This window comes from Nothobranchius furzeri, chromosome 5, assembly GCF_043380555.1.
Source record: "Nothobranchius furzeri strain GRZ-AD chromosome 5, NfurGRZ-RIMD1, whole genome shotgun sequence".
Taxonomy (NCBI): domain Eukaryota; kingdom Metazoa; phylum Chordata; class Actinopteri; order Cyprinodontiformes; family Nothobranchiidae; genus Nothobranchius; species Nothobranchius furzeri.
In genome coordinates this window covers 36924809-36941447 of record NC_091745.1, presented here as the reverse complement: position 1 = coordinate 36941447, position 16639 = coordinate 36924809, and the positions used below count along the sequence as shown (strand labels likewise).

Genomic DNA, 16639 nt, shown 5'->3' with positions numbered 1-16639 from the left:
GATCAATTCAGAAAAATAACAAAATTCCTCGAGGTTCAGGTAATCAGCCACTACTCCACACTGAACCTGGATCTGTGTACAGCCTGCTTGCTGTGTTCTCTCACACAAACATAAATGATCTTGCATGTATTTAAAGTGACTGCTGAGGGTAAATGAGCATGCTGTGCTGGGTTTTTGAAACACTGTGTTAGTTTAAGTGTTGGCAGTGAGGCAGTAAACAGACAGACTGTGGCAGGGGCAGCTCTGGGTAATTCTGGGGTGTAACTTCACTGCCCCTCCTCCTCTTCCTCCTCAGACTGAAGGAACAGACGGAGTTCTGTCTTTGTCTGCGTCTAGGCTCCATTTGGCTGTAAACTACAGTTTTTATTATTTATTTGTTCGAGTGGGAACTTTTTTCTTTACTTATCTTTCTTTCTTGCAAAGTTTGACTCACGGCGGAGTTGTCTGAGTCCAAAACAGGGTAAGATGACTGAAAACATCTTTTGCTGCAGAGAAAAAGCCACTTTACCTCAGATAACATTAAAAGATTGGGATGAGAATTAAAAACAGATTTTATTTTTATTTGTTTTTGCTTTATCGTTCGCTAGTTTTTCTGTCGCTTCTGCTGCAAACAAACCCGAGCTCGATCCACGTCAACGCGACACCGTTGACCACACAGTAAGCATCTCTGGCACGCGCTGCCTTCTTTCGGCTGTGTTTTGATTTTCTTCCTCCCGTTTTTCCCTTTCGTGGAGACTTGGTGTAAAACTCGTGAAAGCATCGTTTTAAAGGAGTTTACCAACACGCTGCTACCTTTTACTGGAGCGCGTTTTTGTGGCTGCGTGCTCGGGACATTCCTCAAACTCTCGCGTTAACATGCGAGAACAACGGGGCAAGACTGAAACCACGGGTAGGGGTGAGTGGGAGGGGTTGTGACGGTGATACAAATTTATTCAAAATATTTTGCGAACTTCGGTGTAAACTTGCCCCACATTCTCGGAATAGTCGCAAAGTGGTGGTGGGAGTTTTTAGGCCATCTCCAGCTCCTCTTAGTTTTGTTTATTTGAGGAACAAAGCAGACGCAGGCCTGGCTGTCTGAATCATGTTGGTGAATACATTACATGTCTAGTTTTGTCTCCCAGTCCAGTTTATTATAATCTACCGAATTCACTTAACGTGTTGCTTTTGGGGTTTCTTTTTCCGTCTCATTGTTTCCTTCCACATCACTCTCAAGGCCGACAAACACGATTATTGGATTGCTTCCTGTTCCAGTGCTTCGCCCTGTATGTGTTTGATTAAACCTGATTGGCAGCACTTTGGAGCTAAATCCTGCTCCCAGGGCTGGAGCGTTCTTTTCTCTCCACTCCAGCACCATGTTCACACCCCCACACTAGTTGTGCCTGGAGTGCTCTGGGCTTCGCAGGGAACTATGGCTCTGCTCAAAACCTCTTTTGATCTTTGTGCAACACAGAAGGGAAAAAAAGAAATTTCACGGCTTAGATGTTCTTTGAGTGTGGACCTGAATTTGATCCACCTGCGTTTTCTGTGGCTTTGTTTTGGGGTTGCACTGTTTCGAACGGACCTGTGAAGTGAGCTGAACAGGAGTCTCTTAGTAGAGAACCTTCTCCAAGCTCCTGTGTGTTTGTAGAACTTCAGCCAGTCTTCTTAAGTGGTGTAAGAGAATCCCAAAGGAATGTTCTAGATAATATATAGACAGAAAATGGCCCCAAGAGGCCCATGGCCTAGTGGTGATGACCCTGCAGAACCAAAGCAAACCCCCCTGACCAAACATCGAATGCAACCCAACACCATCCTTGACTTGCTGCACCCCGCCTCTACCAAAACCGATGTTCTGAGGTACTGAGCCTAAAAATAGACCATCTCCTGCTGCCCAGAGCCTGGAGCGTACATTCTGAGGTTACTTATCCCGATAACATCTGAGATCTGGTTATGTTGTGTCTGGTGAGATGGTGCATTACGTCCCCCTCAGGAATGGGAACATTAGAGTGATTGCTTCAAGCTTGTGTTATCCAATGAACGTACAGAACCGTTCACCACATCTGTTTGACCCTACGTATACTGCTGCTGGATCGGTTGCTCATACCCCTGGTCCCTCTCTGTCAACTTGGCTGGCAGCTTTGTCTCAACTTCCTGTCCCGTTTCCTTTCCAGGTACGATGGATCTTGCCGTCTTGTTGGTGTTCAGCTCCTGGCTGGCTCCTGCGCTCGGTGAGTTGTTGCCGTCACTGACGGTTCATCAGTCTGAGACCTTTTTAGCCCAACCCGCGGGAGCATTTAGCTGTGTTAGCTTTGAGTCGGTCCACTCTGAGTCGGCTGATGTGTCTATGACAGGATCAGCGTTTGGCAGGGAGGTGTTTGGTAAGTTTCCTGCACCAGACCTGCATGGACTTTGTCTGCTAGCTTGTTTTCTGCAGCTTTTTGCCATGGCGTCTTGTTAGTTAAACATATAAAATGTTTATTTTAGTTTTTATTGAATCATTTAGTGTTTTATCATCTTGTTTTTCTCCTGTTTGAAAAGTCATTTGCCAAGTTCTCCACCATTACTGCAAACCCGGGTTTCTGCACAGCATCTCATAGGTGTGATATTAAGCAGATGTGTCTGAGCTAAAGTCTCTCTCCCCTTATGTCTGGCTGCAGGTCACACCTTTCTATGTGAGACTTGTCAAAAGCAATATAGCAAAAGGTGTTTTAGCTTCCAGGGGACGTTTGTGTTTACTGTTCATGAAGGAGGTCAAAGGTAACCCGAACACCCTAGACTCTTGCTTTCCAGTAAACAGCATTCACGGGCCCGCATGAATGATTGCTTGACCACCTGCTGGATAAATCTCATCTTCTAGCATCTAAACTGTCAACTAGTTTATTTTTTAGTGTGTCGTACGCGTGTCCAGGCACAGCCCACAAGTTGTAATTTAAAGTGGTTTATGCTGATGTTTTACCAACAGAAGGGTAACTAATGAGCGGAATGCTGGCTGCCGTGAGCATCTGTGTGACTGCTCCTTGGTGAGGCTGGTGTAAGCCTGCGTTGTTCTCTGTCCAAACTTCCATTCTCACCAAAACAACGTCAGCTTTGTTCCTGGGAAAACGGAAAACTGAAGCCAGTCTCCTAGTTATTCAGCTGGATTCTTTTAAGTGACCGAACACAAGGTAGAAACTGGGATTTAGGGAGCAGGAAATTCCTTCATGACTTCTGTCCACTCCCAGGAAGAACCGAGGAATGAACGGATGAGGGAGGTCTGTGTGTTCCTGCATCACTGACAGATGAACGGACACCAGAGAATAAAACCACACAGGAGGATGGTCGCTGTCCTCACGTGTTGGTTGTTTTTTTGTTGCTTTGGTTTTGTGCATAAAAACAACAAGCACATCCCATCCCCATCAGATCCCCTTTGGTTATGTCCTAAAGGACAATAAACATCCCTCCCACACATTCCCATAATTTACTATAAATATTCTTAAAATGGATGTTATTTTTCTTGGGATGTACTTTCCTCTTCTGGTGGGAATTTTTGTGCCAAATGTGAACGTTAGGAATGTGTGGATCACCTGCACGGAGCTCGGCTACCTTCTGCTGATGCACATCTATCTCACTGTTACTTCCTCTGTTTTCACAGCCTCAGCAGCTGATTACGGCACAGGTGAGCAGAACTCCAGCAGGGATTACCCGTTATCAGTGGAATCAGTCCTGTTTTATCGGATTGAAATTGATGATGTCATCAAAGCGCATCATCTTCATTTCCCTGAGGTGTGACGGTGGTAAAATCTGCCTCGTTTGTTATTCTTGTCTCTTTCTTTCTCTCTGCAGATTCCGACAACGCTTTTCGTTACGGTGAGTGCTGAGCACACAGCGGTGTTGCTCTCGTGGTCGACCTTCTACGCAGGAAACATCTGGACGGTCAGAGAGGGTTGGCTCTTTCCTAACTTTTACGTGGAAAAGTTTGCCCTCAATTAAAGTTTCTGGAAAAGGCCCAGAACACGCTCCACTTTGATTCGTCTGCTTGTTCCTGACCTTGGGAAGATTTTCTTCCTGGTTTTTTGTGATGAATGCACAGTTTCCCGCTCTGCTTGTTTCTTGTTAGAACACCCGTCATTTGAATCATTTCTGCTTTGTTCTCGTGTTTGCCCCTTAGTTTACAAGTCACCTGCAACTGTTTTGCCCCAAAAATCCAGATTAAAATGATGGAAAAAGTGAAAATAAAGCAACATTGAATTAGCTGTTGCAGCAAGATCATAATAAATCATAAAGTGTTCACATTTGGTTACTTAAAGGTCATTTAGGTCAAACTGACTTACAAGGATCAAGTTCAATCTCTTTTTGGGTTTTCTTTTTACTTGTTAAGATCATTTTTTAGCGAAACAGCCGTTTTTCTAATGAAATTCCACAAACCCTCAGTGTTCGGACATGCATGCATTTCTTTAAAAACGTGATTGAATTGTTTTTAATATTTGCTTTAAAATCATCAGATTCTGCACAAATTTACTGTCTTTAATAATTGAAATAACGACCCCAAACCCATGACTTCAGTTAAAACCTGCTCATAAGTTGTGTTTGTGCATCAGCAGCAGATCTTGTTTTAAATCATTGTTGCTCAATAATATGAAGCCTTCTCCCGGTCTCGTTAGCTCTGGTTTGGCTACGACTTAAATAGAAATAAAAAAATCCCTAATCTGTTTCTTCTAGAGTTCTTCGTACACAACTCCGCTCCCCATGATTAACTTAGAGCATCACATCTAATCCGTTGATGCTTTTATTTCCCAGCAGCCCTAAAGACGTTCCCAGGATACGTCTGAGAGGCGTTCACATCTCTTCCTCCCTTTGTGGCTTACTGGGGATTTTCATGTCGTCTGTAGCCCATAAAGCGCACGCGCACACACACACACACACACACACACACACACACACACACACACAAGCAAGCCTCTAATAGATACTTCCCTTTAAAAGGTCAGGAGCAAACCCTTTTGGGAAATTACTCTGGGAAAAGAGAAACACGAGTTTCCACTGTAACAGTTTCAGAGGAGGTGTGTGTTTTCCTTTTTCCAGAGCAACATTCCCGGTTAGTTGAGCTTCTCTTCCTCTTGCAGCGCCCTTGTCTGGTGGGGTTACTGATTAAGAGACTTGTGATGTAGTCAAGCTACAGATTGTAGTAAATCCATAAAAGAAAACCTTTCAGCAGCTGTTGGAATGTTTAATTTAAAGACGCACAAATGAAAACTACTTTGATCCTGGGTTGGCTCAGGTGACCGCAGCTTTCAGGAATGTGTGGCGTTCCAACAGGACCACCTGAAATATTTCTACTGCTCTGCTCTTGAATCAAACTGCTTATTAGAAACCCCACAAAAGACCCAGAAGTGCTTTTTAAATGTGTGATCTATGAAATTGTACCTGTGCAAAATCCTACGTTCCTTTTATTGTCTTTCAGATTACGAATCTTTGAGAATTGGCGGTCTGGTTTTTGCTGTGGTGCTCTTCCTCCTGGGAATATTCCTGATTGTCAGTAAGTACGGATGTAGACGTTAAACATCAGTAGCACCACATGGAGTACTGGGGTCCTCAGCAGGCGCATTGCAAGCTTTTCAAAAGTGTGGGGGATGTTGTCTGTGCCTAAAATAATTTCATGTTATTCATCTTGTTAGTTTAATTTCCATAATAGCGGAGCAGGCGCGGATTTTAGACGCGTCACGCATGTCTCCATCTTAAACACGTTTAAACTGTTCAGAATACAAATCCAGGCTCTGTCTCGTTAGATCGGTGTAACTAAAGTTTGTACTGAATGAAACTTTACATTAAACCATGTTGAAAAGAAAAGGATCCGATTAAATCGTTTCCCCCTCATTTACAGTCAGGAGTACAGCGCCGTGCGCGTGGCTCTGGGGTTAATCACGTTTAGTTGTTTCTCTTTGCAACAATCTTCACAAGAAGGCAAAACAGTTAAATGGCAGGTTACAGATATTTCCATTTTACTTTTATTTTGACGGATAAACTCAAGGATGTTGGTTGTTTTGAAAGAATTACCCCGACGCACACTGATGCACACACAGATGAGCTGACATTTTAATCGTTATGCACATCGCGGAGGTAACTAAATCAATCAAGAAATGATTCCCATCAGAACATCAGAGCTTTATAATGGACACGTGCTCAGCGCGGACCGGAGCGCTCATGGTGGACAGTGGGCTGAAGATCTGTAGAGGGGTTCGCAGTGCAGCGCAGAACCACGACACATGCGGAAAGATTTCCTCCCACTGAAGCGGTCTGGAAACCCGGTCTCTCTGAGGGATGTGTCACTTGGAAAAATGTTCTCTAATTATGAAACTTGGCTGAATAGCGCTTGTTCCCGTCTCTAATACGGAGACGCATGGCACATCCAGTCTGAGGCAGAATAGCTCTTCAGCTCAGAAAGCACCTGTAGAGACATTTGATTACGCACAAAGTTCGTGTGGAGCAGAAGCGGTCGGGCCACAGCAGGTGAAACGTTCCTAGCCTACATGAAGTGAAACTGTTTAATTGTAACATTAATATGTTACTGGACACGCTGGTCTGGTTGGTTAGACCAGTGTTTGAAGTGGAAAACACGCACACACACACACACACACACACACACACACACACACACACACACCAATTAAAATAATGCTGATAGCGTGGACTAGAAGATAGGTGATGGTTTACGTATTTAAATGATGATCAGGCTGATGTAAAATGTAATCTCCATCCACATCCAGACACAATTATCCTCTATTCTGTCTCTATTTGCTCTGCTCTTGTCTGGGCCAATCAGCTGACGGTGCGCGCGGCGCGCCTAGCGGCTGTGATGCACATTTTACGCATTTAGAGAGGTGGGCTGGATGCTTTGCTTTTACTAAGATGGATTTTTTTTTTCAAAAATGTCGGAGATTTTGCCCCATGAATAACCGTAAAACCTACCAGTGTGCATGTACCCTTATGAAAGAGTCCTACGCTGAGAAGTAAATATTAGAAGTGTAGGTAATGCATTCTGGTGCCTATAAATGAAAATTAAATTGTGAGTTTTTACTTCATATTTTAGAATGAAAATGACAGGGAACACATTTATGACGTCTTTTTAAACTAAATTTTCTAGCGCGACCTGCCTGCTTCACTAAGTCACTGCTTATTAAGGTCCGTCCAGAATGACCGTGGCCCACCCAAAAATGAAAACCTGGCGCCGCGCCTGTTATAAACCTCTGCAAATGGTTGTTCTTCACTTTATCAAACTCAGACTTTGTACAGCTAATGTCAAGATGTAAAATTATGAATTCAGTCGAGCTCTTCCGTCCCTCCCTCTCCTGCTCTCCTGGAAACCCGACAGCCGATGTCGGGTTTCCAGGAGAAACAGGAGAGGGAGGGGAAGAAGGAGATGAGGAAAGCAGAGTGAGTGTGACGTAGAGAAACCAGACTGGTGTAGAGGTGAGCAAAACGGCTGGAAAAGTGTGGGTGTTGAACCCCCCCCCCCCAATCCCCCACGGCCCACGGATCCTCCCACAGGCCCGGTTGGACTCTCAACTCATCCTCAGATTACCTCCCAGTGTCCTTCAAAAGTTTCTGCTCCCACCCGCCGGCTCAGAGTGCTGCTTCTGCCGGTCGTATTCCTGAAACTGGAACTAAGCCATTAATAATTCAGTGGGAATCTCCCACTCTGTTTCTATCTGCTTCTGTTTGAATGCTGCAGGAAGATTTAAAACATTACACTTTCATCATGAGGCAGAATAATTTTATGGGTTGGAAGGAATATAAATGAATAATTACAAACATGTAAAGAAAGAAGAGAGGTTTTTATTTATTCCAAAATAAAAAGACTGACAGGTTTTTGAGTTTAAAGCTATAAAAATGAGGAAATCTAGGAGTCGATATGTAAAATCAATGAGTTTTAAAGGCTACACCAAAGAGACTAAATGGTAAAGCAAAATAATGATCTTATATATAGCTCCTCTCATGATAAAAATCACACGGCACTTCACAAGAACAAAAATGTAAATGTAAAAAATATTAAATATAAAAATGATTGAAAAAAACTGATTATAAAACGTAAGGAAAGGGAGAGAGAAAATGATTAAGAAAGAGGGAAATCAGTGGATCCGTGAAAGGCGAAATAAGTAGAAAGAGCAGAATAAGGAGAGGGTGGTGAAGGTCACACCAAAGCCAGAACAGGTGAGTCTTCAGCTGCTTTTTAAAGGAGACCACTGAGTCCACAGACCTCAGGCTCAGGGGGAGAGAGGTCCAGAGTCTGGGGGCCACAGCAGCAAATGATCTGTCACCTTTGACCTTTAGCCTGGTGCTGCACAACCAGTAGGCTTTGATCACTGGACCTCAGGGACCTGCTGGGGGTGTAGGGACTAAGAAGATCACCAATGTAAGATGGTGCTTGTCCATGTAAGGCCCTATAGACCAGAACCAGGATCTTGAAATGAACCCTGAAGTTGACTGGCAGCCAGTGAAGCTGGAGGAGAAGCAGGGTGATGTGGGTGTGTTTGGAGGACTTGGTCAGAAGCCAAGCACAGGCGTTCTGAACCACCTGTAGACGGTTCAGGGAGGTTCTGCTCAGACACGTGAAAAGAGAGTTACAGTAGTCTAAGCGTGAGGAGATGAAGGTGTGGAGAACTGTCTCAAGTTCAGAGTGGGACAGAATGGGACTCCGCTTAGCAACGTTCCTGAGATGGAAGAAGGAAGAGCGAACAAGAGAACTGGCATGAGAATCCAGGGTGAGAGCTGGGTCAAAGGTCACACCAAGATTCCTGACAGAGGGTTTGGTGTGAGAAGCAAGCTGACCAAAAGAGTCTCTGACTTTGGGAACCAGCTTGTCTGGGGCACAGATGAGGATCTCAGTCTTATCTTCATTCAGCTGTAGAAAGCTCCCAGCCATCCAGGTTTTGATAGGAGATTCCTTTGAAGGAGCTCAGGATGTGCTGAAGAGGAAGAGCAGAGGCCCCAGCGCAGAACCTTGTGGGACACCATGAGTGAGGGAGGTGGTGGACGACCGAAACATGGAGACGGCCACAGAAGGAACGCTCAGACAGATCTGAGGAGAACCACTCCAGAGCTGTTCCTGGTAGGCCTACCCAGTCTCTCAGCCTCTCCAGTAGCAAGTGATGGTCAACAGGGTCAAAGGCTGCAGTCAGGTCCAGAAGGACCAGAACAGAACAGTCATCTGTATCACTGTGGGTCAGAAGGTCATTAAAGACCCTAAGAAGAGTGTTGCACTTGTGTGTGGCCAGAAACATGCTGGGTAAAGCTGAAGGAGTCCATGAGAGGCTCATGGCAAAGTGGTCTGAGACATCATCAACGTGGATGTTAAAATCACCAACAATCACCAGTCTGGACAGCTTCACAGTGGATCATAAAAAGTCACTGAACTCCTGAAGGAACTAACTGTTGGACCAGGTGCAGTTCAGTAGAAGCAAAGCAACCAGAGGCTGTAGAGCTACATGGAAGATGGTCTCTGAAAACAATAGCTAGGCCTCCACCCCGACCAGGTACCCAGTTTGTGTTTGAATTGTGCACGAATCAAATATGAGCAGGTGCGCAGATAGGGTGGAGGAGAGGGGGATCCGTCCGTCCGTCTCCCCCCCCCCCCCCCCCCCCCAGATTATGATCGACCCCGATCCGTCCCCCCCAACTATGGCCAGAAAAAAAACAAAATCTGAGGTTAAACGCTTGAAGCTCCTTTTTCCAATTACACTGAATGCAGCATGACGTAAACAAACACCGACTCCAAAGGCGCCAAAGTGGTTGCTGCTAGGATGCAGGATGAAGAGAAAAAGGCAACGATTACTGCGTATTTAAAAAGACCAACAGTGTAAGTAGGCGGGACCGATCTGTCTGTTCATGCATGTTGGTTCTAGTTTCAGTACGTTGTTGTCAGCGTTGGGACTTACTCGTTAAAAGCGCCAAAGCCTCATTGCTGACTTTAACAAGTCTCATCTACAAACATGATCCCTCATGAAGTTACTACTTTACACCAGAAGATAGTGGAGATGTGGAACCTTCAGGCTGAGCAAAGTTTGGGAGTTTTTAGAGCTTAAAAATCGCCTCCCTCCGTGAGGCTCCCAGTCGGGGAGAGGAGGAGATGTGTGCAACATGAAGAGCGCAAATATTAGATAAAACGTATAATTGCCGGCAGTTCTGGTCTTTGTTGACTGATCACTTTGTCTGCTAATGACTGACTCTGATTATGAAGCAGAATATTTACTCTGATGAAGAAATTCACTCATCCAGCCGGGACGATTGACGCTGCTGCAGCATCAGACAGCTGGTGCTGCACGAGAGGTGTGTGGAGTTTACAAGCTCCAAACGCTGGGTTTGATGTTGGTTTAGCCTTCTCTGGGACGTGATGGATGTAGAAATGATGGTAAAACACAGCTAACGTGACAGACGTAGCGACAATGTAAAAAAAAAACGCCGTAAAAATGAGGCAGATGCCGATGCGGTATATTTGGAAGTCAAGTGTGCCACATAATCATAAAAAAAGTTAAATATAAAATTAAAAAGAGATTTATATATGTATATATAAATTAAAACTTTCCAAATATAATGAAAATTTCTAAATAACGTAGTAATACGAAGGAACATCTGTTGGTCAGGCTGAAAAGTTTGGGAACCACTGCTCTAAGTGATAAGTGAATATTGTTATTTAAATATATTTTATGTGCAGTTTTTTAGGGCTTTTATGTTTTCTGTAAAGAGTGGTATGCTGAAAATCATTTAATGTTTTGCATAAAGCATGAGGTTTTGGTTAGTAATTGATTGGAAGAATAACAAATGACTGAATTAAATATTGGAGCGCCTCTGTCAGTGCGCCCCAGGGCAGCTGTGGCTACATCGTAGCTCATCACCATCAGTGTGTGAATGTGTGTGAGTGGATGAATGATACACTGTAGTGTAAAGCACTTTGAAGTACTTACTCTGAGAGGCACTATGCGGATCATTTATTATGTATAGTGTTGATCAGGCAGAGCTTTGCTGCCAGCGTTCCCCTGCATAATGGCTTCAAACACGTATATAAATGTTAATTTTTACGTAAACCGCTAGATGAAATTACACTAACTGACTGAGCTCTAGTTAAGGCTCTTGCAATAGTTTGTGTATGTGTGTGTGTGTGTGTGTGTGTGTGTGTGTGTGTGTGTGTGTGTGTGTGTGTGTGTGTGTGTGTGTGTGTGTGTTTGGGGGAGGGTACATTGGAACTTTGTTCCCCCCAGTTTGAAAATCCTATCTGCGCCCCTGAATATGAGTTTAAATATTTTTATTATTTTCTTTAAGCCATTCGTTTTGACAAATGTGTCCCTCGTTCTCCTTCACCTCTTCATGCGCTCGCCACCTCTAAAACCAAGTTTCCCGTCAGGCACCTCCACAGACAGCACGGAGCTGCTGCCAAGTTTAATTAAAACATCTTAATAAATGTTATTATCATCACCATTGTTTTTATTTACTAGTTTTATTTTAAATACTTGGTCAGTTCATTACTGTTCGATGAACTTTGGTTAAATCTTTGATTTTAATAACAGTTGTGTTAAATTCACCTTTTAAAAAAATCGATCGGTTCAGAAAAGTTGTGCATCAACTGTTATTAGTCGTTAGCAGGCAGACGAGGTAGAAAACATCTGAAACTCTGCCATTGGTTGACCGTGACCTCATCAGGATCCGTATAAAAACCAGCTTTGGTCGATCCCTAATCTGAACTATCAGGATAAAGTAAATGAATGATTGTTTTTTACAAGTTAAGCCTGTTAAACCTCTCCAGGTTGGCCGCTTCTTGATCAAAAACTGAAGTGGTATCCAGTAGTGGTGTGCATCTCTACCTGCCTCACGATTCGATCCGATTCCGATTATCTGCCTAACGATTCGATTTGAGTCTGAAATGCATCACGATTCTTCACACAAAAATTTTCATTACTTAATAAAAGCAGTAGAATAGTTTTCAATTTCTTTTTGATTTAGAAATCCCTGAAAAACAGAACATTCATCTATTCACTATAGTGAGCAATAATGTTTAAAGTGTGCTGCCTATAATTACTTAAATAATTCAAGAAATAATGTTTTCGGTAGAGCAGCTTTAAGATAGAATATTACTGAACTTAAAAATAGTAAACAAATACTGTGTTAAGTGATTCTTTCACATCCAGGATCCCAAAACCGAAATTAGCCCAGACATCCGATTTAAATGTAACGGGTACATCTTTGATTACTGGTAATGTTGGCCCTGTATCCCTGTCCGCCTTTTCTGTTTTAAATTGGCGCTAGGGCAATGCAGTGTGCATGTCATTGTAACTCTGCCCCCAGAAGTAATTATAAAACCTCAAAACTTTATTGTCCTGCATAGACAAAGACCAGGGGTCGGCAACCTGTTCCCATCAAAGAGACATTATTACCCGTTTCCCACAGTAAAGAAAACACCGCAGCAGCCGCGGCGTTGTGGGCGGGGCCTACCCTCAGACAGCAGAGCTCTAATGTGTTGGCTCACAACAGGTGACAGCAGCCAGTACCGGTCGCTCGTGTACATCAAAGTTATCTTTCATAAGACGATAATCAATAAACGATTTATATAAAGTGGATCCAGAAGTTGTAGCCCGTCTCTGCTGACAATATTTAGATATTTTTCACCCTGTTGGTGGTTTTACTGAGCAGGTGCCACTTTTGTCATACGTTTCTTTTTAAAACATGTTTAGACTGTTCAGAATACAAATCCAGGCTCTGTCACGTTTGATTGTTGTAGTTAAACTTTGTAGGTGGGGAAGGTCAGAAAAGGATCCGATCAATTTGTTTTTCCCTCATTTACAGTGACGGAGACAACGGTGCAGTGCGCCTGGCTCTGGTGTTAATCAAGTTAAATTATATCTCTTTGCAACAATTTTCACAAGAAAACAGAACAGTTAAAAGCAGGGCTTGTGTTGACCTGATAGTTCCCGTATTTAACCGTTTATTTTGACGGAGAAAGAATAGAAAGAACTACCCCGACGCATGCAGACGAACTGACACTTTATTCGTTTCGCGCAGATGTAGCTAAATCACTTAAGAAATGATTCCCATCTGAGCTGGACACGGAGCTCAGCGCAACTCGCTGTCAGCGCGTACGTACGGAGCACAGTGAGCTGAAGAAGTGGAGAGGGGCTTGGAGCACGTCGCAGAACCAAAGCGCAGGAAGATTCCTCCGACTGAAGCGAGACTTGTCACTTAGAAAATGTTCCCTGATTATGAAACTTTGGCTGAATAGCGCTTGTTCCTGTCTCCAATGTGGCGACACATCCAGGAGCTGAGGAGAATCCCAGAATCTCACGTCCTCGTCAGCTCAGAATGCGCCTATATGATTACGCACAAGCGTGACGCGTCAACCCGGTCTCACAGTAAGACCGGGTTGGACCTGTTCAGGTTTACGCAGACAATCTTTACATTTAGAATTGGCTTACAGATGTAAAATTAATGCAGTAAAATATAAAGCATTTTATTTAAATATCAATTCATTATTTTATAAGCACAGAGAGCCGCATCAGATGGATGGAAGAGCCGCATGCGGCTCCAGAGCCGCGGTTGCCGACCCCCGACATAGACATAGGGAGAGAATCTCATTATGTCACGTTGCTGCATCGATGCGGAATCGTGCACGGCTGAATCGCGATGCATCTTAGAATCGATCATTTTTCCCACCTCTAGTATCCAGGCTCCAATCCAATCCAATTTTATTTATAAAGCGCATTCACAAGGCATTACAACCAAACAAGGCGCTGTACACTAAAAATGTTGGTTAACTAAACAGGCGTTATATAAACATGTCGAACACAGATAAAAGATAAAAAGGAAATACAACAAAATTCCCAAAAATAACAGCCAAAAATCAATAAGACACAGGGTGAAGTAAAAATAGGAAAAAACATTTTACAAAGAACCTCAAATAATACGGAAGTCGATAATTGTGGAGTCAGTTTATAAACAGTGCAGATGTCAGTGAGGTTCATAATTATGTTGTATAAGCTAGGTTGAAGTAGTGAGTTTTCAGGCGTGATTTAAAAATGCTAGCTGTTGGTGCTAGCCTCACTAGCAGTGGTAATGCGTTCCACAGCTTCGGTGCACAGACAGAGAAAGCCCTCTCTCCACGGCTTTTTAAACGTGCATTGGGAACAGCTAGGAGGAGCTTATCTTCAGACCTGAGAGCACGCGGCGGGTTGTAGTAATGGACAAGTTCACACAGATATGGAGGAGCTTGATGGTTCAAGGATTTGTAAGTCAGAAGCATAATTTTGAAGTTTATCCTGAACTGCACGGGCAACCAGTGGAGAGATTTCAGAATTGGAGAAATGTGTTGTCTTCTGTCAGCTCCAGTCAGCAACCTAGCTGCTGAATTCTGGACCAGCTGAAGTCTAGAAAGAGCTGCTTTACTGATGCCATATAAGCAGGAGTTGGAGTAATCCAGCCTTGAGGTGATAAAAGTGTGGACCACCGATTTCAGAAGACGTACACTCAGGATGTGCTTTAGTTTTGAGATGCGTCTTAGTTGGTAAAAACATGATTTAACTGTGTTATTGACCTGGGCATCCATCTTCAGAGCCTGGTCCATTTTTACTCCAAGGTTGGAGATTACAGAGGATACATTAGGTGAGAGATAGTTGAGGTCAGGTTGTTGAGTTGCCGTGATACTGTTAGGACTGAAAACGATTAAGTCAGTTTTGGAGTCATTGAGATGGAGGAAGTTGTCAGCTAGCCATTGCTTGACCTCAAGGATACAATCAGACAGAACTTGCGTTGACTGAGTTGGCTTAAATGAAAAGTAGATTTGACAGTCGTCAGCGTAAAGATGGTATGAGACAGCGTGCTTTCTGAAAATGGCTCCTAAGGGCAGTATATAGAGGTTGAACAGTAACGGGCCGAGAATTGAACCTTGTGGGACACCCCAACGTAGACTCATATTTGATCGTTATTTAAAAATCATGTTTCTTGTGCTTCTGTCCCAAACCAGGCCGAAAGTGCACCTGTTCAAAGAACAACTCAAGGTAAGTTACCGGCACACAAAAATCTTCATCTTAGTTTTTATTCATATTCATAATTTCATTTTGGCCCCTCTTTGTATTTTTCATAACCAAGCTGGGTTTTTTTTCCAGATCCAGGGGACCCAATGTTCAATCAGGTGTCTAGAGAGGTAAATAACTGCTTTGTTTTTTAAATTTCTATAAAGGTTTGTGAAATATCTGTTTGTTAAACAAATCTTAAACGTTTTACAGCTTAGCAGATGCTTCAGTCATCTGTTTGTAAAAGGAGATGCAGAAGGAAGCCTGAGTGTTTTCTACACTTCTGGACTGTCCCCACTAGGTGGCAGCAAACACCTCCATGACAGCAGTGTTGACGCAACATAAGGGTCTTTCTTAAATGTCCTGATGTTGCTGATCCTCTTTGTTTTTCTTGGTTTTTAATGTTTTTATCGTCAGCCACTGTCTGGAGAGGGTTTCATCTTTAATCAAGCAGCTGTGGTTTGATTATTTGTATTTTTGCCACAATCACATAAAGGATGCCAAACAATAAAGCAAATGTTTGACCAGAGAAATATTATCTTGTTTTGTTTGTGTTTTTCTTATTGTCATTTTTAGTTGTGAACGCAGCCTTCTGTGATGGTGCACTCGGATTTCTGCTGACACTGCAGGGCGGTTCACTTACACATGCAGTAGTAACTAGCAGCAGTGAGAGCGGGGATGCACCGCTGTGCTGCATTATGCAGACACTATAAAACAAACAGGTAATTCCTTCCAGAAAAGTTCTTTCTGTGCTGGTAAACCCTTTTTGTGATTTCAGCAGTAAGTGGTCAGTTTAAGGCTAGGTGTGGTCTGCTCTCCCTCTGGCTGGGGCTGCACTACTGAAATAAATAATCAATTAGCACTGGGGTCTTTTTGTCCCAGCAAGATTCAAGACTCTTTAAGGAGTTTTGGCGTCAAAGCTATTCTAATGAAGCAACTGTTCCCTAAAGACTATCCTCGGTGCGTCAGGAACTATTGATTCTTTGTTATGTTAACTTCTTGATAAGATAAAATGCTTTCCTGTCTGAATCCTGCTCCTGCTCTGGTTGCACCAACAGCTACATTGTGTGCAGTGCTCCATAATGACCAGCAGGGAGAGCCTGCTGAGCTCATTCCGAAGGCACACTAAGCACTTCTGCCTGCTGCACTTTCCACTTTCTCCATTCTCATCCAGGCTTTAACTGCAAACCAGCAACTTGAAAATAATTTCCAGAAGACCAAGCTCCTCAGGATCCCTGCAGCGCAGCCATGGCCACCTCAGGTTCAGTTCTTCATTTTTCTTTCATTTTTATGAAATCTTTAATAGCCAGTTAAAATTAAATTTAATGTTTTTTATTTAATTTTATATCTGTGCATTTATGTGTTGGTGAAAGTGAATCTGGACAGATGATTCAGCTGTTTTCTCAGCATGTGCATGTGGAGGGTTTGTCAGCACTCTGGCTAGAAGCCGGTTAAAGTGCTGATGTAACGGATCAGTGTCGGCAACTACAATTCGTCAGGAAATTTTTTACTTTGTTCACATGAAGGAGAAATGTAATTTCTACCTACCGGAGACTGATTCTTCAGCTTGGTTGCATCACTGATGTCCAAAGCTCAGTCATCTGGGACAAGCTGCAGCCTTTTAGCAAAAT

General features: G+C 43.3%; 1 protein-coding gene across 4 annotated transcripts; it reads left to right on the top strand.

The window, feature by feature from the left end:
* Positions 1–147: 147 nt before the first annotated feature.
* Positions 148–15546, top strand: LOC107378663 (sodium/potassium-transporting ATPase subunit gamma). Of its 4 annotated transcripts, XM_015948987.3 has the most exons (10): positions 148–460; positions 588–657; positions 2151–2207; positions 2331–2357; positions 3611–3634; positions 3802–3825; positions 5420–5494; positions 14960–14993; positions 15102–15139; positions 15222–15546. In XM_015948987.3, exons 3-9 carry the CDS (start codon positions 2156–2158, stop codon positions 15133–15135), a joined length of 270 nt encoding a protein of 89 aa, XP_015804473.3. In that variant the 5' UTR covers positions 148–460; positions 588–657; positions 2151–2155; the 3' UTR covers positions 15136–15139; positions 15222–15546. The 4 variants fall into 4 exon arrangements, with proteins under 4 accessions (XP_015804473.3, XP_015804472.3, XP_070407747.1 ...); XM_015948986.3 differs by lacking the exon at positions 588–657; XM_070551646.1 differs by lacking the exons at positions 148–460; positions 588–657 and adding an exon at positions 841–895.
* The last annotated feature ends 1093 nt before the right edge of the window (positions 15547–16639 follow it).